General features: G+C 40.0%; 2 protein-coding genes across 34 annotated transcripts in view; both read left to right on the top strand.

Annotated features, from left to right (window-relative positions):
* Positions 1–7416: 7416 nt before the first annotated feature.
* On the top strand, positions 7417–8529 carry LOC118005504. The gene is made up of 2 exons (XM_034997426.1): positions 7417–7432; positions 7868–8529. The coding sequence occupies exons 1-2, from the start codon at positions 7417–7419 to the stop codon at positions 8500–8502; spliced, it is 651 nt and encodes a 216-aa protein (XP_034853317.1). The 3' UTR covers positions 8503–8529.
* Positions 8530–8691: 162 nt separating this feature from the next.
* SLMAP (sarcolemma associated protein) overlaps positions 8692–20862 on the top strand; it is a 162204-nt gene continuing 150033 nt past the window's right edge. For all 33 annotated transcript variants that reach the window (XM_034998041.1, XM_034998042.1, XM_034998032.1 and 30 more), the window contains exon 1: positions 8692–8953. In XM_034998041.1, the coding sequence (XP_034853932.1) occupies positions 8756–8953 (198 nt within the window). In that variant the 5' untranslated portion in view covers positions 8692–8755. The remainder of the gene's footprint in view (positions 8954–20862) is intronic.

The following is a 20862-nucleotide window of genomic DNA, read 5'->3' as shown; positions in this document are numbered from 1 at the left end:
TACATTAGCCACTCAAGAACCAGATCTTTCATAGCCAAAGATCCAATCATTTCACAAATATGTTTGTCCTTTCTATGTGCCAGGCACTGTGCTCGGTGCTGAAAAAACAACAGAAAGCAAAATCTGACAGACTCCTTACTCTTAAAATGCTTACAGCCCAGAGGGAAAGCAAACATTAATGAAGATGTTATACTCGTACCTCATTACAAATTGTTACAAGTGCTATGGAAGACAAGTACAAAGATCCATGAAAGAGATTAAGAGTAAACTGTTTTCCTTAAAACAAATAGTTTCCATAATTCCAAGTAAAAAATTTTAAGTAAACTCTACACCCAACATGGGGTTCCAATTCACAAGCCTGAGATCAAGAGTCCCATGCTGTACCAACTGAGCCAGCCAGGTACCCCTCCAAATGAATTTCTTAGAAGGACTATAGAATAATCCCTCCCCCTATTATATTAGTCTGTAAATGGACCAGCCTAGCCCTTATCAGAATCACCATAGGAGATTTAGTTGTCCTCTCAGAGCAAAACCAAGGGGTTCTGCCTTTTTTTTTTAGTATTTTATTTATTTATCTGACAGAGAGAGACACAGTGAGAGAGGGAACACAAGCAGGGAGAGTGGAGAGGGAGAAGCAGGTTTCGCGCAGAGCAGGGAGCCCGATGCCGGGCTCTATCCCAGGACCCTGGGATCATGCCTGAGCCGAAGGCAGACACTTAATGACTGAGCCACCCAGGCGCCCCGGGTTCTGCCTTTATTTTTCCATTGCATTAATCATTGCCATTTTCAAAGCCAAATGGAAGAGGAAAATCACTCAGACAAAAATGTCCTAAAGAATAAAAGATTATTATTTCAAAGGCAAATACAAATGGGGATATGTATTCATTTTCTACTGTTGCTATAATGAATTACCATACATTCAGTGGCTTAAAACAACACAAATTTATTATCTTAAAATTCTGTAGGTCGGAATTCCAACTGGGTCTCTCTAGGCTAAAATCGCAGCATTGTTAGAACTGAGGTCCTTTCTGGAAGCTTTAGGAGAGTATCAGTTTCCTTGCCTTTTTCCAGCTTCATTCTTTACTTCATGGCCCGCTCCTTCCTCCATCTTCAAAGCCAGCAAGAAGGTGAGTCCTCATGTCACATCTCTCTGACCTACGCTTTGCCTCCCTCTTCTACTTTTAAGGACTCATGTGATTAAAAGTAGATCCATTCAGATAATCCAGAATAATCTTCCCAGTTCAAGTTCTGTACCCTTAATCATACCTGCAAAGTCTCCTATGCCATGTACTGAACATATTCATGAGTTCTGGGGATTAGGACATGGATATCTTTGAAGGACCATTATACTGCCTACCACAGAAAGCATGAAAAATGTTCTTGTGAAGAGTGGAAAAAAGTAGAGGTGCTTCATTCTGTATGGACAAAGCGATGGGTACAAGATGATGCCATTTTTCTCGATAGCACCAAACTGCTTATAGTGGTTATCTCTGGGCACTGGAATTATGGGTGGTTTTTCTTTATGCTTATGTTTTCTCAGTTTTCTACATTAAAAATAAGATAATTAAAAGAAAAACCCAACCTCATATATTGTGATTATTTAGGATAATGTCTGTATTGTTAGGAAATGCATGCTGATCTATTTAGGAGTAAAGTATATTGGTGTCTGCAACTTACTGTCAAAAAGTTCAGAAAAACACATAAATAGGTAAAGCCAATATGGCTAAATGGTAACAACTTTGAATCAAGGAAGGATATATATGTGTGTTCATTGTAATTTTATTTCAATTTTCCTGTACATTTGAAACTTTTTATAATAAAAAGTTAAAGTGCAAAATGATAATGAGAATAATATAGAATCAATATAGAATCTCTGCCCATTAAAATTTTGCTAAATGAAAAATAAATGTATTTATTTGTCATTAGGCAATTATTTTTCTTCTATTTTTCTTCTATTTCCTGAAGAACCAAAAACAGATGAGCAGTACCTCTGGAATGTCTGGGCCACTCCACCCTGGGCACCTGGGAAATGACAGGGTATTTCCACTCATTAGCATCTCTCTAATGAGGAGAGCCTTCCTTATTGAAAAGAGGATGAAACTTTAGTTTTAATAAGCCATTGTGTGCCATAAAAAAATATTATATACTCTCAATTTTAATTTTTGACTACTCCAGGCCTCCTCTTTAATTAGTTTGCCTACCGATATTTGCAATCTAGATACTCTGTTTAAGCTGTTATGCAAATTTTCCATAATTCATTATATCATGTGTCATTGGTTAAAGTCTAATTAGATCACTATCACTTGGGAGGGTTGTATATTAAGTCAGTTTACCGAGTTGTCTCCTACACGTCTGAAATACTAATAATGGCCTATCTTTCATGGTACCAGGGTAATGATTTTACAATTCTGTCTTTGCTTTTCTAAGATTGAAAAGTATCGGGGTGCCTGGGTGGCTCAGTTGTTAAGCATCTGCCTTCGCCTCAGGTCGTGGTCCCAGGGTCCTGGGATCGGCCCCGCATCGGGCTCCCTGCTTGGTGGGAAGCCTGCTTCTCCCTCTCCTACTCCCCCTGCTTGTGTTCCTGCTCTCGCTGTCTCTCTCTCTGTCAAATAAATAAATAAAATCTTTAAAAAAAAAAAAAGATTGAAAACTATCACGGATCATGGATCATAGCAGTGGTAATAGTTATCAGTCTATTAAAAAGGTAAAAATTTTAAAAAAGAGACAAAGCTACAACATTGAGAAATACTACCATTCCAAATTTCTCAAAACATTATACACACACACACACACACACACACACACACACACATATATATATATATTTTTTTTTTTTTAATGTAGGCTCCATGCCCAACATGGGGCTTGAACTCACAACCCTGAGGTCATGGGTAGCATGCTCTACTGACTGAGCCAGCCAGGCACCCCAAAACATGACCTATTTTTTATTTAATTAAAATATTGTATGGGTACAGAATCAGAGAGAGGAACACCCACATGGCTTAGAATTCAAAATATCTCATGTATGAGATTTCTTAATTTAAGACTTTTCTGTGCCTGCCGAATACCAGTGGGTGAAGAATGTCTTCAATGTCGTTTTGGCATTTCTAGTGCCCTGCATAGCTTGGTAGGATTCTTTACCCTTCCAGGTTACAGCAATCCCAGCTTTTCTCACAGAAAAAAAACCGTATTCTTTTTGTTTAACATTAATTTTAAGAGATACTGTAGTAGAACTTAAGGAGATACTTTTTATTTCTACATTTATGAACATGTTTCTCCATCTATGAATTAGGATAATACAACTTGCTCCTTACTGTATGTGGAAGGCTGGGGGAATTCTTACTAGTAGTAAGAATTAAAAAATAACATTGATTTAAAATAACTATTTCTAGGCATCATGGAAGGATGGCACTTTGTCTTGCATTATCTTACTTAATCCTAACAAAACTCTGTGAGGTTTGTTTGTTTGTTTTTTAAAGATTTTATTTAGGGATGCCTGGGTGGCTCAGTTGGTTAAGTGTCTGCCTTCGGCTTGGGTCATGATCTTTTAAAAAAATTTTTATTTATTAGAGAGAGAGAGAGAGAAAGCACAAGCAGGGGGAGCGGCAGAGGGAGAAGCAGGTTCCCCGCTGAGCACTAGATCCCAAGACCCTAGGATTATGACTGGAGCCGAAGGCAGACGCTTAACCGACTGAGCCACCCAGGCATCCCAAAACTCTGTGAGGTATTATCTACTTTTTTCAAAGACTTAGAGAAGCTAAAAAAATTATGGTTTACAGTGCTGGTAAATGGTAATGCAAGGTCTGATTCTGAAACCTTGATTTTCATTACTCTACTTTAACTTAGGAGAAAGATGAAAATGTTGTGAAGTCCTTTATTTGCCCTCAGGTCCTTCAACAATTGAAACCCACTTCTCTGCGCCTCTTCTTGACCAATTCCCGCCCCTTATGCTTCAGTAATATAGGCCCACATGTAATTTCTGTAAAGTCCTGTTCTCTCAAGTTTCTGGGTCTTTGTTTATGATGTTTTCTTGGCCTAAAATTTCATTATCCCGCTACTACCAGAGTAGCTGCCCTACTCCTACTCATTTTTCAGGTCTCAGTTTAAACTATTCCACACTGTTACATGGTCAATTAATCTTTGACAAAGGAGGCAAGAATATGCAATGGGAAAAAGACAGTCTCTTCAACAAATGCTGTTTGGAAAACTAGACAGCCACATGCAAAAGAATGAAATTGGACCACTCTCTTACACCATAACAAAAAAAAAACCCCTCAAAAATGGATTAAGGACCTAAATGTGAGACCTGAACCCGTAAAAATCCTAGAAGAATAGGCAATAATTTCTCCAACATCAGCCGCAGCAACATTTCTCTAGATATGTCTCCCGAGGCAAGGGAGACAAAAGCAAACATAAACTATTGGGACCACATCAAAATAAAAAGCTTCTGCACAACAAAGGAAGCAATCAACAAAACTAAAAGACAACCCACTGAATGAGAGAAGATATTTGCAAATGACCTATCTGATAAAAGATTAGTATTTAAAATATATAAAGAATTTATATAACTCAACACCAAAAATGAAATAATCCAATTAAAAACTGGGCAGAAGACATGAACAGACATTTTTACAAAGAAGACATACAGATGGCCAACAGACATGAAAAGATGCTCAACATCACTCATCATCAAGGAAATGCAAATCGAAACCACAATGAAATATCACCTCATACTTGTCAAAATGGCTAAAATAAAAAACACAAGAAACAAGCGTTGGTGAGGATGAGGAGAAAAAGGATCCCTCGTACACTATTGATAGGAATGCAAACTGGTACAGCCACTGTGGAAAACAGAATTGATATTCCTCAAAAAAATAAAATAGAATTACCCTACAATCCAGTAATCCTACTACTGGGTAAATACCAATAGTATTTACCCAAAGAATACGAAAACACTAATTCAAAGGGATATAAGCATCCCTATGTTTATTGCTGCATTATTTGCACTAGCCAAATTATGGAAGCAGCCAAAGTGTCCATCGACTGATGAATGGATAAAGAAGTGATATATGTATGTGTATATATATATATATGCATATACACACACAGTGGAATATTATTCAGCCATAAAAAGAATGCAATCTTGCCATTTGCAACAACATGGATGAATCTAGAGAGTATAATGCTGAGCAAAATAAGTCAGTCAGAGAAAGACAAATACCATATGACTTCGCTCATATGTGGAATTTAATAAAACAAATAAAGTAAAAAAACTAAAAAACAGACTCTTAAATATAGAGAACAAACTGATGGTTACCAAAGGGGGATGGGTGCAATAGTGAAGGGGATTAAGAATACACTTATCTTGATGAGCACTGAGTAATGTATAGAATTGTTGATCACTATATTGTACACCTAAAACTAATATAACACTGTAGGTTAACTGTACTGGAATTAAAATTTAACAAATAAACTACTCTGCCATGTTCCCATCACTCTTGATATACTCACAACAACAACTACCTTACTATGTCATCACCTAAATTGTGAGCAGCTTGAGGGAGTCAGGGTTATTTTCACTGTTGCAGGGCTTTTCAAAGTAGCTGTTTTCCAGTTTGCAGTCAATTAAATATTGATAGAATGAACAAATGAAAGTATGCACAAATAACTTATGAATTCATTCACACAACTCATTAAGGATTTGTGGAGGGACCTGTATTACTTTATTCCACATAAGCCTAAAAGTGACCAGAAATGAAAACTTTTCATCCTCTTATATTAAAACTTTTCAACATATCTTTATTATTTTTTTTTCCAGAATAAAGTATCTGGAACACAGTAGTAGTTAAATACATATTTGTTGAGTTAGTGAAGAGTCCTAGAAAAATACACAAATATACAAAGTCTTTATAATCTAATGCATATTCTTCCCTCCAGACTCACTTTGTGCCATTTCTACTTTATCCTGTAATAATGAGTAAGAGTATGTAATTTTCATTCCTGCATCAAATATTTATTGTCACTATTATGTGCCAGGCATATTGGTCCACCGTTTCAAATAGCTTTGTTCCTTTCTTGCTATTCTCTCTTCCTGGAAATTTAAGAAGCCATTCAGCAAATACGTCATTTATTGTGGTTTTCCTACCTCCCTTCCTTAAGTTCAGTTAGTTACCTCCCCTAGAAGGCTGTCCCTGACATCTTTAGTACTCAGTGCTTGCTTCCATCTTAGCCCTCATTACATCACAGTGAAATGATCTGTGTCTATGTTTGTTCCCCGCCCCCATCCCTATCCCACAATACCGAGGTATTGCTTTCAGAGGGCAGGGATGGAGGTTTTGTTCACCTATGTGTCCCCGGGGCCCAGCACAGAATTTAGGACAGGTAGGACAGGGCCAAAACCCTATATGTAAGTATTGAAAGAATTCCCACAATAAGTGAGTTATGTATTATCTCCAAATTATAGATGATAAAAGGAGGCTTGAAAGGGTTTAGAAAAGTTTTAGAAAAGCCCAAGTTCACACAGTGGTAGAGCCTGTTGTCAAAGGAATTTGAAGAATGAAGCCATCATTGGTTCTAAATGAATAAAACTCCTTCCCACCATCTTTTCTTGAAATTTTCGTTTAGATTTTGTATTCGTTCCTTCTATAGGCTAATGACTCCTCGACCACCATAATATTATGAGTGGGGACAATACCCCCTTTTTTTTCATATTGAAAATTGTTTGACCTCTCTCTGGAAGCCACGTGATTTTAAACTTTCTGAACTCACACTCTTTCCGGGGTAGAATCTGCATTGGAGTCCTGGGGGGACGTGATAGGTCCCATGAGAGGGTCATTCGAAATGGAATGCGGGGACTAAGAGTTTTTCTCTGGACAGGATTCACAGAAGTAGCAGGGGGAGGATGGATCTCATTTTTGATGCACAAATCCTGAGACTTGTGGGAATTTGGTTGTTCACACCTAAGGCGGCGGTAGGGGACTGTGTTGCCCACAGTTAAGATGACTGCAAATGAACATCTCCTTCGGATGGGTCTGTTCTCTTCGTTCATTGGTATTTTCAATGAGAAGTATAGTGAATAAAATTTAGTAAAAGTTGGTGTCTTCTTACCAAGATGGTAACGTAGGAAGTTGGCATGTTTTGTTTGGAAAACCTTCAACAGGTCAAATTTTCTCTTGCCCTTAACCAAAATGGTCGTAAAGGTTGTCCTATGGTTTGAAGCTTCCAGCCCTTAACTAACATGGCGTCTGGAGCCCGTGAAAAATTAGCTTGCCCTCTTTATGCCCTTAACCATCATGGCCTCCACGGCGTCTAACACGTGACGACCCCGGACTACGGCGCGGGAGAGGGGGTAGGAGGGCCCTTGAAGGGTGCGCGTTCCCGTGGCGGTGCACCGGGTAGGTTTCAGTCAGAGTCACTATGGCGGCCGGCGCTGGCAAGGTAAGGTGAGGCGGCGGCAGCGGCGAGGGAGGCTGGACCCGTCGTGGTGTCCCGGCTCTAAATCCCCGCAGCTCGTCCGCGGAGAGGTTGGCCGAGGTCGTGGCCAGTCGCGGAGACTGGCGGGGGGCGGGTTGAAGGGGGTGCGGGCTAAGGCGGGCGGGCACCGGCGCCTGACGGCCGTTTGTTTTCATGTTTTCCCCACCAGGTCGGAAAGTTTCCTGCCTTGTCGGGCACAGCCTGAGCGTGTCCCACCGGCCGCGAGTGGTGGAGGCTGCGGCGGACCCAGCCCGGGGCCTCCAGGCCTCTCCCCTAATCTCCGGGCCAGCCTCCCTCCCCCACCTCCTCGTCCGCTGGGAGCTGTGGCTGCCGTCCCTGAGATGCGACCCTCGCGGGGGCGACCCTGAAAGAAGGCGGCCGGTGTGCTGAGCAGCAGCCAGGAGCCCAGGCGTTCAGGGACCAACTTCCTGCGGGCCGAGACCCCTGAGCCTCCCCGGGGTTGTGCCTCGCTCGGTCCGCACCGGCCTGCCGAGCCAGATCTCTGCCCTGGGCGCGGGGACGCCCGCCAGGTGCCCGGGAGTCCCGACTCGGCCGCTGCCCGCGCCTCTGTCTGTCCCCGCTCCTCGCGCCAAGGACCCCAGCTACCGCCGCCTCGGCTCGTGCCAGGGACCTCGTGCCACCTTCCGGGCGGCCTCCGCGCAGCAGGAGCGATGCAGACTGTCCCGCTGGCGGTCTAGACCCTCCTGCCGCCCCCCTCGCCTCTGCCGTTGCACTCCCCGAGGCCCTCGAAGAGGGGCGGTGGCTGCCCAGAGGTGCTCGGCTACACCTTCCTTCGGCCCGAGGGGACCTTCCTGGCCGCACGGAACCGACCCTTCCTTCATGCTGCAGTGCCGCAACATTTCCGCCACCGAGGGGGAAAAGCGGCCGCGATCCCAAACAAAACACAAGAATTGGTGTGTGACTCATCTGCTTGGATACCTCCAGTCCCCAAACTGTCTTCCAGGAGTTTTCTTGGCCGAAGCTGGCCGATGTTTGAGCCTTTTCTTCCCAGGGAAGAAGATGGACTGAAAGCTGCCCGTTGGGGACTTTGTGCGATCCGGGCGCTGCTGGGTTTTAAAGGAGGTGATGGGGCTTGCGCTGGCTTGTCTTCCCACTCAAGTGAAGAGTTGTTGATGTTCACTGGTTATGCTTAGACAATGCGCAGTTTGTTTTAATTTAAAATTTTGGGGGGGATAGGGGGATAGGCTTGTGAGGGGCAGTCCGGATCCGGTGGAACTCCTCTTTGTACCTTGGTAGGAGAGACACCCCCAGTCTGTCCTCGATGCCGTCAGCCTTGGCCATCTTCACTTGCCGCCCGAACTCGCACCCATTTCAGGAGCGCCATGTCTACCTGGACGAGCCCATTAAAATCGGCCGCTCCGTGGCCCGCTGTCGACCAGCGCAGAATAATGCTACCTTTGATTGCAAAGTGCTGTCAAGGAACCATGCTCTTGTCTGGTTTGATCACAAGACGGGCAAGGTAATGTCACTACGTTATCTAACAATCTTTACTTTTCGTTTCCCTTTGCTCTTTTTGCATAATGTATGCAGGATCCCAGCGTTTGCACCCAGAGGAGACTTTCAGCAAGGCCATGGACCAACTTTTTGTGTGTCTGGTTCTATTGGAGATTAAGTTGAGGTGGTTGAATGGAAAACAGAGAAGGTATTGTAATTAAATGCCTCGGGAGGGCGATGGCATCTTGATAATGTGGTCATTCCCAGTGAAATCCCAAACCCTAATTCATTTCGGGAAAACTAGATAGTGAAACTTGGCTTCTTGCTTCCAGTCTTTTTAGAAAGGTGAATTTGCCGTTCAGTGCTTGAATAAGCAAGCAGCAGTTCCCAAAGCAATGCTGGGAATCTGTGGCGAGTATTACACTGGGGCTCAGGTGTCTCAGTGGTGAGATGCAGTTAACACAGCTTTTAGTTGAGTTCAGATCAGGGTCTTTCTAGTAAGGACAGTTGTTTGTGTAAATTTACAGTTTTGAAAGATTTGATACATATTTACCCATGAAGGCGTAATTTGCAATTTTCAAAGCCAATTTCATTAAGCATGAACTACTGTAACTTTACGTTTTCAGAGTTTTGTTTGCAAGTTGGGTGAACATATATGTATTGCTTTTGAAAATCACTTTTTGATGTTCCCTCCAAGAACTTATTAAAAATACTTAATGCATACTTACAGAGGTGATATTTAAAAATCAGTGTTAGGAAATTAATTTACTTTCTGAAATTATATCCAATTCTATCAAATATTGCATTACCTAGATGTGATAGGATGAATTTAATGCCCTTTATTTTAAGTGTGACCCTTTTGCATTTTTAAGTTGGCACCCTAATTTACTATACATGTGGGTGCTTATATTTTAAATATACAAGAAAAAAATTAAGACCCTTTCAATTTTTAAAACCTTATGTGTGTGGAGAATATACTGAAGAACTCATTTTTGTGCTTTTACCTCAGGTTTTCATTGAGATACTGAATCAGTTCCAACTTAGAGTAAGTTATGTAAGACTAATAGGAATACCTTGGGCTTCACCTCATGACTTTTCGCTCCCTCTTCCTGAGTTAAATGACTAAGTCTTTTTTTAAAAGAAGAATTTAAGTTTTCAATAGTAGTATTTTGAAATGGAAGAAACCTGAGCCTCAGAAAAAAGAGAGAAAGCAATACTTCTGTTGCTACAGAATTAAGGAATTATTACAGAAATCATTTTTCAAAGAAAGGAGGAAAAGATTGCACTTGCATAATACCTATGCCCTACTCTGTGTGTAGGATAAGAACTGAAAAATATGTTAATTTTTCTGTGTAACACCAGATGTTCATTTACCTATGGAACAGACCCTTTTTTTCTCCCTAGAAACTAAAGTTTGGGTGTCTGAAAGACTTCATAGATTACCCATAATCATTTAAAGTGAATATTCATAGAACTCATCTTTCCAGCTATCGAATTCAAACATCAGTTAACTGCTAGTGCCTTAACTCAACCAGCTTTGATCTTTTTATCTAAGCTAAGGTCCAATTAATCAAATAACAGGTTTGCTTAAAGTACGTAATCTGCAAACGCACCTGCTTTACTTTGGTACACTACTCAAAGGAGACTCAGATTTTTTTCTTCTACTTATTTAAAAAATAGTGATTACATGAGCAGTGCTTTTCATGGCTATACTAAAACCCCCACAGTAGGTTATTTTGAGATGGCTAAGGGTAGATCCATAGTGAGTATTGTATGAATTGAGATGACGTGTTAAAATTTTGAATGGAATTTGTAATTAGAAAAACTTATCTTTAAAAGATACACAGCTTATTTCTACCATTTTCACTTTTTTTCCTGCTTTAGCTAAAAACAGGATTTGAGGCCATTATGTAGGTATAGATATAATTATTGATTATTGCACAACCTAATCTGGTAAAAACAAATCACCTGTCAGATTTTGCCACGTGATCAAATTGTTTTAGGAATAAAATTATTTAAAATTTAGGTTTGAACAGACAGGTTTTTATTGAGCACCTATTATGTGCCAGGTATCCTGAGGCACAATTCCAAAGAAAACCCACAGTTTGACCAAATATCACTTATTGTTTTCTATGTGTGAAATTTCCAGTTTGAGGATTTCTGCTACAATTGTCTCGTGACAAGTCATTGAGCCTAATATATATTCCCAGCAAATTCCTTTATACAATAATATAATCCCTTCCTATAAGCATCACCTCAGGCAAGCTTTTATTTTTCAAACATCTCATCTCTAAGCTTTAGTTTTTTGGGGATAATAGTGGTACCTACTATTGTTTTGAGGATTGAGATAATCATGTAAATTACTTAGCACCCTGTTTGTGGCCCTTATTAAGGGCTTAGTCCTTAGGGAGGAGGGTGTTTGAGGTGTGGGGAAGAGCGAACCATCTAGGCAGCTCTTTGCAATTTCTGTAGTGCTGTGGAGTCCTAGGAAGGTAATGAGAATAGTTTTTTCTTTCATGTGATGGCATATGTAGAAGTAATCTTTTAAATGGAAACATATGAAGTTGAAAACTTTGTTCAAATTGGCACTTTCCCTGGGCAGTGGAGAATTGGAGTAATATATACCCTTTGGTTGACTTTTACCTTGTGATTTTTGCATTCTGCACTGGCCATTAATAGGAGACCCATTAAAAGCTGGAAAAAGTAATAAACACTTGAAACTTTCTGATTATTCAAGTAATACATACTCATTGTAGAAAATCTGCAAAACATAGGCACGTGGAAATCTAGGTGACACTTTTTTTTAAGATTTTTTAATTTATTTGACAGAGAGAGAGACAGCAAGAGCAGGAACACAAGCAGGGAGAGTGGGAGAGGGAGAAGCAGGCTTCCTGGCAAGCAAGGAGGCCGATGCGGGGCTTGATCCCAGAACCCTGGGATCATGATCTGAGCCGAAGGCAGACACTTAACGACTGAGCCACGCAGGCGCCCCTAGGTGACACTTTTTAATGCTAAGTTTGTGGAGTGTGTTATGGTACTGAAAACCTGCAGTTTGGAGGGTGACAGGTTTGCCATAGAGTGGAATTTAATACGTTTTCCCAAATCATCTACTCAGGGGTGTAGCAGTCCGTTATTGCCCTGCTTGGATGCTGACCCTGTGTATCATACTTCACTTCTCTTTGGAAGTCAAGCTCTTCAAATTAGATGGCATATAATAGAATGGTTATTAATCCTTCTTTTGACCAAGGTACCACTGAACAAGCAAATCTACCCATATGGTGGTTACATAGGAGTAGTGAGTGGACTGCCTCCTTCTGATTTGATTTAAGTCTCTGTGGACACGTGATAGTCTAATGGTTGATACAGTAGTCTATTTCCACTCTCACTATAGTTTACTTAGTAATTAGTTATAAGTGATAGTTTACTTAGTAATTAGTTATAAGTGATAGTAGTATTCTACTTCCATTTTCACTTTTTTTACTTAAATTCAATGCATATTTTTGAGCACCTGTTCTATAATGATCTGTTTTAATGGAGGGCACAGTGGTGAGAGGGAAGAAAACAACTGGTTAGAAATTGTTATTCTTTCTGGGAGCTTATATTTTGGATACAGAGGGTGACTATACACCTTAATAACAGTTGACTGAGAAGGGCGCCTGGGTGGTGCAGTCTGTTAAGTGTCTGCCTTTGGCTCCAGTCATGATACCAGGGTCTTGGGATCAATCCCTGTGTCAGGCTCCCTGCTCAGCGGGGAGTCTGCTTCTGCCTCTCCCCCAGCTCATGCTGTCCCTCACTCTCTCTCTCAAATAAATAAAATCTTAAAAAAAAAAAACAACAGTTGATTGAAATGAAATAGTATAAAGTAAGTTTAAATGGCAAGGGTGATGGTGTTTGAATTAGACTTTACAATAGAAGTGGATAGGTACACCTTAAGAAAAGGTCTTTTTGGGTGGTTTTTGTGTGTTTTGGGTGGACGAGAGTAGAATAAAACAGACAAAAGCAGGTAATTTTGAATGAGTTTGACATCTTCCAGTCACTGATGAAGTTGATTTTGTTGGATTGGAGTTTTTTGGAGAGTATCTTTGTGTGAACATCCATTCTGTGTGACGTTTTTATGTTTGTATCTCTTTTTTATAAGTAGTTGTCAGACTCTGGAAGAGAGGGTGTCTGCCTTATATGTCTGTTTCTTATTTTGTATAAAGCAGATGCTGAGTAGCTTAAACTGAGGAGATAGTTGTGAGTGCCTTGATTACCAAGCTAAGAGCATGGACCCATGTACTGTGGAAGGCCGGGGAAAGTTCTTTGCAGGGGACTGACACAGCAGAACCACCATTTAGAAGTGATAGAACAACAATATGTAGGGAGGCCTTGGAGCAAGGACAAATGGGTAACAGCTTAATTAATACTTGTTGTGCGCTATGTACCATACCCAGTTCTGAATGCTTTACATGTTAACTTAATCCTTAAATAACTATTTAAGATAGCTGCTTAATTTTCCCATATTAACCTGTGAGGAAATTAAGGCACAGAGATATTAGATTAGATTAACTTGCCTGAGTTCACATAGCTAATAAATGGTAGAGTTGGGATTTGAATGTTGGTATTCCAACTTTTGACTCTTAAGAGTCTAGAACCCAAGCTCTTAACTACTCTGCTACTGCAAGGCTTTTAACAGTTTAGATCTGATGTCATATTGTCAGGGCATTGACCCTATTCACAGTGAGAATAAAAATGATTAAATGCCAGAAAGTGAAAAAAGATAAGAATATTAACTTGCTCATTAGGACTTCAGCAAAAAGAGAGGTTCTGTAAGTACTGGAGATTTTAGGATGGTTCATGGATAGGATACAATTTAAGTTAGACCTTACTTAGGACTTTTAAAATAAGGCAGATGTAAATAGAGTCAGTCAGGGGAAGGAGTTTTGGGTGGGAAGAATTGCTGAAGTAAGGGTATGAAAGCAGGAATGATATGTCACATTGCAAGGAAGTCATTGCAAAGGAAGAATCTTCAGAATTTGTCAGTCAAGATAGTTTTTTTTTCCTTCCCATATCTAAACATGACAGCAAAGATCCTGGCCTCAGCTTTTGGGACAATAGCAGATTATTGATTTTATTTGTTTGTGTATTGTTTTACCAAATTTTTTTTGTTGATAGAAGTAAAAATGTCATTAAGAGGTGCTGGTTTTTGTGAGAAAGTAATATAATTGACAAATGTTATGCTTAAGGTACATTGATGTAAACATGTTCAGAAGGCCAGGTTGTATATCCAAAGCACACTTTCATTTCATACTTTTCACAATAGTGGAAAATTAATGAAATCTTTTACCTATTCAAGTTAAAAATGTGGATGGTGTATATACTTAAAGCTTTTTTTTTTTTTTCCTGCTTAGATATTTGACTTTTCTCCGTAGGTGGAATTTACTCTGCCTTCTCAGGCTCCTATTTGGTTTTCTCAAGTGGTATTTATGTTAGAGCTTAGTATCTATTCTCTTTGGTAAATAGGGAGGAGAGTGTCTGTCATTTAGACTTTTAAGTGAAAAGACTGTGAGATTGGTTCTTGATGTGTTGTCAGTTACTTGAATCAAGAAAAATGATGGCATTTGTTAGCTATGGAAATGTTCTAAGGACTCTTCCTGTGCCTGTTTCTCTCATTGCCACTATAAGTAAATGAACAGTTTACGTCTGCCCCCAGATCTTGGTTGTTGCCCCATTAATTTTTAACATGATGTACAAACCCCTTCAAAATCTGTCTCTTATTTCCCTTTTTTCCAGCTCCATCTTCTATTAGTTTTTTTTCCTTTGCCCCAAACTGTGCAGTAGCTGTGTGACAGTGCTCTCTGTTCCTAGAACAAGTGCCTTTTTTGCTGTTTTGTCTTCCAGAATGACCTTTCCCCTTCATCCCTTGAGGCCCAGTTTCAATGTGAAACCTTCCCTAACTCCCACTGACTAAAGAATTAATTGCTTCTTCCTTCATACCCCCATAGAACTTTGTATATAATTTCATTATGGGACAGACAACAAATAACTATAATGCAATAACTATAATGCAAATGTGCTTGCCCTGCCAGATGTGAGCTCTTGAGAACAAGAGGATAGGCACTACATAAATGTTTGAATGAGTGAAATGTGAACAATGGAGTGGTCTGTACTTCTGCAAACCCTGAGGAGGGTCAAAGGGCAGAAGGTCATTTGAGTTAGTCCTTAATTTGAGATCATGGACTCAATTACCAATAGGTAGTCTTTGTAAAAATCATTACTTATTGAGAATTTGCAGTGTGCATGACAGTTTGCTAAGGATTTTGGGACTATAGATTATCTTGTGTTTAGTGACATAAATTTTGAGCTATTACATATATATCCATTCTCATGCAAAATAATACTTTTATTTTAAGGGTTTTATAGTCAGAGTGCTTTCTTCTTTCACTTGATCTGTATAACACGCTTAGGAGGTAGGTAGAGCAGCTACAGGCTGGATACCTTTTTTTTTTTTTTAATTTTTTTATTGTTATCTTAATCCCCATACATTACATCATTAGTTTTAGATGTAGTGTTCCATGATTCATTGTTTGTGCATAACACCCAGTGCTCCATGCAGAACGTGCCCTCCTCAATACCCATCACCAGGCTAACCCAACCTCCCACCCCCCTCCCCTCTAGAACCCTCAGTTTGTTTTTCAGAGTCCATCGTCTCTCATGGTTCATCTACCCCTCCGATTTCCCCCCCTTCATTCTTCCCCTCCTGCTACCTTCTTTTTTTTTTTCTATTAACATATGTTGCATTATTTGTTTCAGAGCTACAGATCTGAGATTCAACAGTCTTGCACAATTCACAGCGATTACCAGAGCACGTACCCACCCCAGTGTCCATCACCCAGTCACCCCATCCCTCCCACCCCACCCTCCACTCCAGCAACCCTCAGTTTGTTTCCTGAGATTAAGAATTCCTCATATCAGTGAGGTCATATGATACATGTCTTTCTCTGTTTGACTTATTTCGCTCAGCATAATACCCTCCAGTTCCATCCACGTCGTTGCAAATGGCAAGATTTCATTCCTTTTGATGGCTGCATAATATTCCATTGTATATATATACCACATCTTCTTTATCGATTCATCTGTCAATGGACATCTTGGCTCTTTCCACAGTTTGGCTATTGTGGACATTGCTGCTATAAACATCGGGGTGCACGTACCCTTTCGGATCCCTACTTTTGTATCTTAGGGGTAAATACCCAGTAGTGCAATTGCTGGATCATATGGTAGCTCTATTTTCAACTTTTTGAGGAACCTCCATACTGTTTTCCAGAGTGGCTGCACCAGCTTGCATTCCCACCAACAGTGTAGGAGGGTTCCCCTTTCTCCGCATCCCCGCCAACATCTGTCGTTTCCTGACTTGTTAATTTTAGCCATTCTGACTGGTGTGAGGTGGTATCTCATTGAGGTTTTGATTTGGATTTCCCTGATGCCGAGCGATATTGAGCACTTTTTCATGTGTCTGTTGGCCATTTGGATGTCTTCTTTGGAAAAATGTCTGTTCCTGTCTTCTGCCCATTTCTTGATTGGATTCTTTGTCCTTTGGGTGTTGAGTTTGATGAGTTCTTTATAGATTTTGGATACTAGCCCTTTATCTGATATGTCATTTGCAAATACCTTCTCCCATTCTGTCGGCTATCTTTTGGTTTTGTTGACTGTTTCCTTTGCTGGTGCAAAAGCTTTTTATCTTGATGAAGTCCCAATAGTTCATTTTTGCCCTTGCTTCCCTTGCCTTTGGCAGTGTTTCTAGGAAGAAGTTGCTGCGGCTGAGGTTGAAGAGGTTGCTGCCTGTGTTTTCCTTTAGGATTTTGATGGACTCCTGTCTTACATTGAGGTCTTTCAACCATTTGGAGTCTATTTTTGTGTGTGGTGTAAGGAAATGGTCCAGTTTCATTCTTCTGCATGTGGCTATCCAATTTTCCCAACACCATTTGTTGAAGAGACTGTCTTTTTTCCATTGGACATTCTTTCCTGCTTTATCGAAGACGAGTTGACCATAGAGTTGAGGGTCCATTTCTGGGCTCTCTATTCTGTTCCATTGGTCTATGTGTCTGTTTTTGTGCTAGTACCATACTGTCTTGATGATGACAGCTTTGTAATAGAGCTGGAAGTCCGGAATTGTGATGCCGCCAGCTTTGCTTTTCTTTTTCAACATTCCTCTGGCTATGCGGGGTCTTTTCTGGTTCCATACAAATTTTAGGATTATTTGTTCCATTTCTTTGAAAAAAGTGGATGGTATTTTGATGGGGATTGCATTGAATGTGTAGATTGCTCTAGGTAGCATTGACATCTTCACAATATTTGTTCTTCCAATCCATGAGCATGGCACGTTTTTCCATTTCTTTGTGTCTTCCTCAATTTCTTTCATGAGTATTTTATAGTTTTCTGAGTACAGATCCTTTGCCTCTTTGGTGAGATTTATTCCTAGGTATCTTATGGTTTTGGGTGCAATTGTAAATGGGATTGACTCCTTAATTTCTCTTTCGTCTGTCTTGTTGTTGGTGTATAGGAATGCCACTGATTTCTGTGCATTGATTTTATATCCTGCCACTTGACTGAATTCCTGTATGAGTTCTAGCAGTTTTGGGGTGGAGTCTTTGGGGTTTTCCACATAAAGTATCATATCATCTGCAAAGAGTGAGAGTTTGACTTCTTCTTTGCTGATTTGGGTGCCTTTTATTTCTTTTTGTTGTCTGATTGCTGTGGTTAGGACTTCCAATACTATGTGGAATAGCAGTGGTGATAGTGGACATCCCTGCTGTGTTCCTGACCTTACGGGGAAAGCTCTCAGTTTTCCCCATTGAGAATGATATTCGCTGTAGGTTTTTCATAGATGGCTTTTATGATATTGAGGTATGTACCCTCTGTGCCTATACTCTGAAGAGTTTTGATCAAGAAAGGATGCTGTACTTTGTCAAATGCTTTTTCTGCATCTATTGAGAGGATCATATGATTCTTGTTCCTTCTTTTGTTGATGTATTGTATCACGTTGATTGATTTGCGGATGTTGAACCAACCTTGCAGCCCAGGGATAAATCCCACTTGGTCATGGTGAATAATCCTTTTAATGTACTGTTGGATCCTATTGGCTAGTATTTTGGTGAGAATATTTGCATCCATGTTCATCAGGGATATTGGTCTGTAATTCTCCTTTTTGATGGGGTCTTTGTCTGGTTTTGGGATCAAGGTAATGCTGGCCTCATAAAATGAGTTTGGAAGTTTTCCTTCCATTTCTATTTTTTGGAACAGTTTCAGAAGAATAGGTATTAATTCTTCTTTAAATGTTTGGTAGAATTCCGCTGGGAAGCCATCTGGCCCTGGGCTTTTGTTTTTTGGGAGATTTTTGATGACTGCTTCAATTTCCTCAGTGGTTATAGGTCTGTTCAGGTTTTCTATTTCCTCCTGGTTCAGTTTTGGTAGTTGATATATCTCTAGGAATGCATCCATTTCTTCCAAGTTATCTAATTTGCTGGCATAGAGTTGCTCATAATATGTTCTTATAATTGTTTGTATTTCTTTGGTGTTGGTTGTGATCTCCTCTTTCATTCATGATTTTGTTGATTTGGGTCATTTCTCTTTTCTTTTTGATAAGTCTGGCCAGGGGTTTATCAATCTTGTTAATTCTTTCAAAGAACCAGCTCCTAGTTTCATTGATCTGTTCTACTGTTCTTTTAGTTTCTATTTCATTGATTTCTGCTCTGATCTTTATTATTTCTCTTCTCCTGCTGGGTTTAGGCTTTACTTGCTGTTCTTTCTCCAGCTCCTTTAGGTGTAGGGTTAGGTTGTGTACTTGAGACCTTTCTTGTTTCTTGAGAAAGGCTTGTATTGCTATATACTTTCCTCTTAGGACTGCCTTTGCTGCATCCCAAAGATTTTGAATAGTTGTGTTTTCATTTTCATTGGTTTCCATGAATTTTTTTAATTCTTCTTTAATTTCCTGGTTGACCCATTCATTCTTCAGTAGGATGCTCTTTAGCCTCCGTGTATTTGAGTTCTTTCCGACTTTCCTCTTGTGATTGAGTTCTAGTTTCAAAGCATTGTGGTCTGAAAATAGGCAGGGAATGATCCCAATCTTTTGGTACCGGTTGAGACCTGATTTATGACCTAGGATGTGATCGATTCTGGAGAATGTTCCATGGGCACTAGAGAAGAATATGTATTCCGTTACTTTGGGATGGAATGTTCTGAATAGGTCTGTGAAGTCCATTTGGTCCAGTGTGTCATTTAAAGTCTTTATTTCCTTGTTGCTCTTTTGCTTAGACGATCTGTCCATTTCAATGAGGGGGGTGTTAAAGTCCCCCACTATTATTGTATTGTTGTCAATGTGTTACTTTGCTTTTGTTATTAATTGCCTTATATAATTGGCTGCTCCCATGTTAGGGGCATAGATATCTACAATTGTTAGATCTTCTTGTTGGATAGACCCTTTAAGTAGGATATAGTGTCCTTCCTCATCTCTTATTACAGTCTTTAGTTTAAAATCTAATTTCTCTGGTATAAGGATTGCCACCCCAGCTTTCTTTTGGTGTCCATTAGCATGGTAAATGGTTTTCCACCCCCTCACTTTCAATCTGGGGTTGTCTTTGGGACTAAAATGAGTCTCTTGCAGACAGCATATCGATGGGTCCTGTTTTTTAATCCAATCTGATAGCCTGTGTCTTTTGATTGGGGCATTTAGCCCATTTACATTCAGGGTAACTATTGAAAGATAGGAATTTAGTGCCACTGTATTTCCTGTAAGGTGACTGTTACTGTATATTGTCTGTGTTGCTTTCTGGTCTATGTTGCTTTTAGGCTCTCTCTTTGCTTAGAGGACCCCTTTCAAGATTTCTTATAGGGCTGGTTTCGTGTTTGCAAATTCCTTTAGTTTTTGTTTGTCCTGGAAGCTTTTTATCTCTCCTTCAATTTTCAATGACAGCCTAGCTGGATAGAGTATTCTTGGCTGCATATTTTTCTCATTTAGTGCTCTGAATATATCCTGCCAGTCCTTTCTGGCCTGCCAGGTCTCTGTGGATAGGTCTGTTGCCAATCTAATGTTTCTACCCTTGTAGGTTACATATCTCTTGTCCCGAGCTCCTTTCAGGATTTTCTCTTTGTCTCTGAGACTTGTAAGTTTTACTATTAGATGTCAGGGTGTTGACCTATTTTTATTGATTTTGAGAGGGGTTCTCTGTGCTTGCTGGATTTTGATGCCTGTTTCCTTCCCCAAATTAGGGAAGTTCTCTGCTATAATTTGCTCCATTATACCTTCTGCCCCTCTCTCTCTTTCTTCTTCTTCTGGGATCCCAATTATTCTAATGTTGTTTTGTCTTATGGTATTGCTTATCTCTCGAATTCTGCCCTCGTGATCCAGTAGCTGTGTATCTCTCTTTTTCTCAGCTTCTTTATTTTCCATCATTTGGTCTTCTATATCACTGATTCTCTCTTCTGCCTCATTTATCCTAGCAGTTAGCGCCCCCATATTTGATTGCACCTCATTAATAGCCTTTTTGATTTCAACTTGGTTAGATTTTAGTTCTTTTACTTCTCCAGAAAGGGTTTCTCTAATAACTTCCATGCTTTTTTCAAGCCCAGCTAGTATCTTTAAAGTGATGATTCTGAACTCTAGATCTGATATCGTACTAATGTCCGTATTGAGTAGGTCCCTGGCAGTCGGTATTACCTCTTGTTCTTTTTGTTGAGGTGATTTTTTCCATCTTGTCATTTTGTGCAGAGGAGAATAGATTAATGAGAGAACAAAATGCTAGCAGGGTAACAATATCCCCAGAAAATATACTCTAAACAAATCAGAAAAGACCTGAAGCAGTGGGAAAAGAAAGGGAAAGAGAGAAAAAAGAAAAAGAAGAAGAGAAAAAGATAAAGATAAAAACAAACAAAAACAGAACAAAACAAAACAAAAAA

The sequence above is a fragment of the Mirounga leonina genome, unplaced genomic scaffold, assembly GCF_011800145.1.
Source record: "Mirounga leonina isolate KUSES-001 unplaced genomic scaffold, KU_Mleo_1.0 Mir_94, whole genome shotgun sequence".
Taxonomy (NCBI): domain Eukaryota; kingdom Metazoa; phylum Chordata; class Mammalia; order Carnivora; family Phocidae; genus Mirounga; species Mirounga leonina.
The sequence above is the reverse complement of the archived record's forward strand: the minus strand, read 5'-3'. Positions and strand labels throughout refer to the sequence as shown.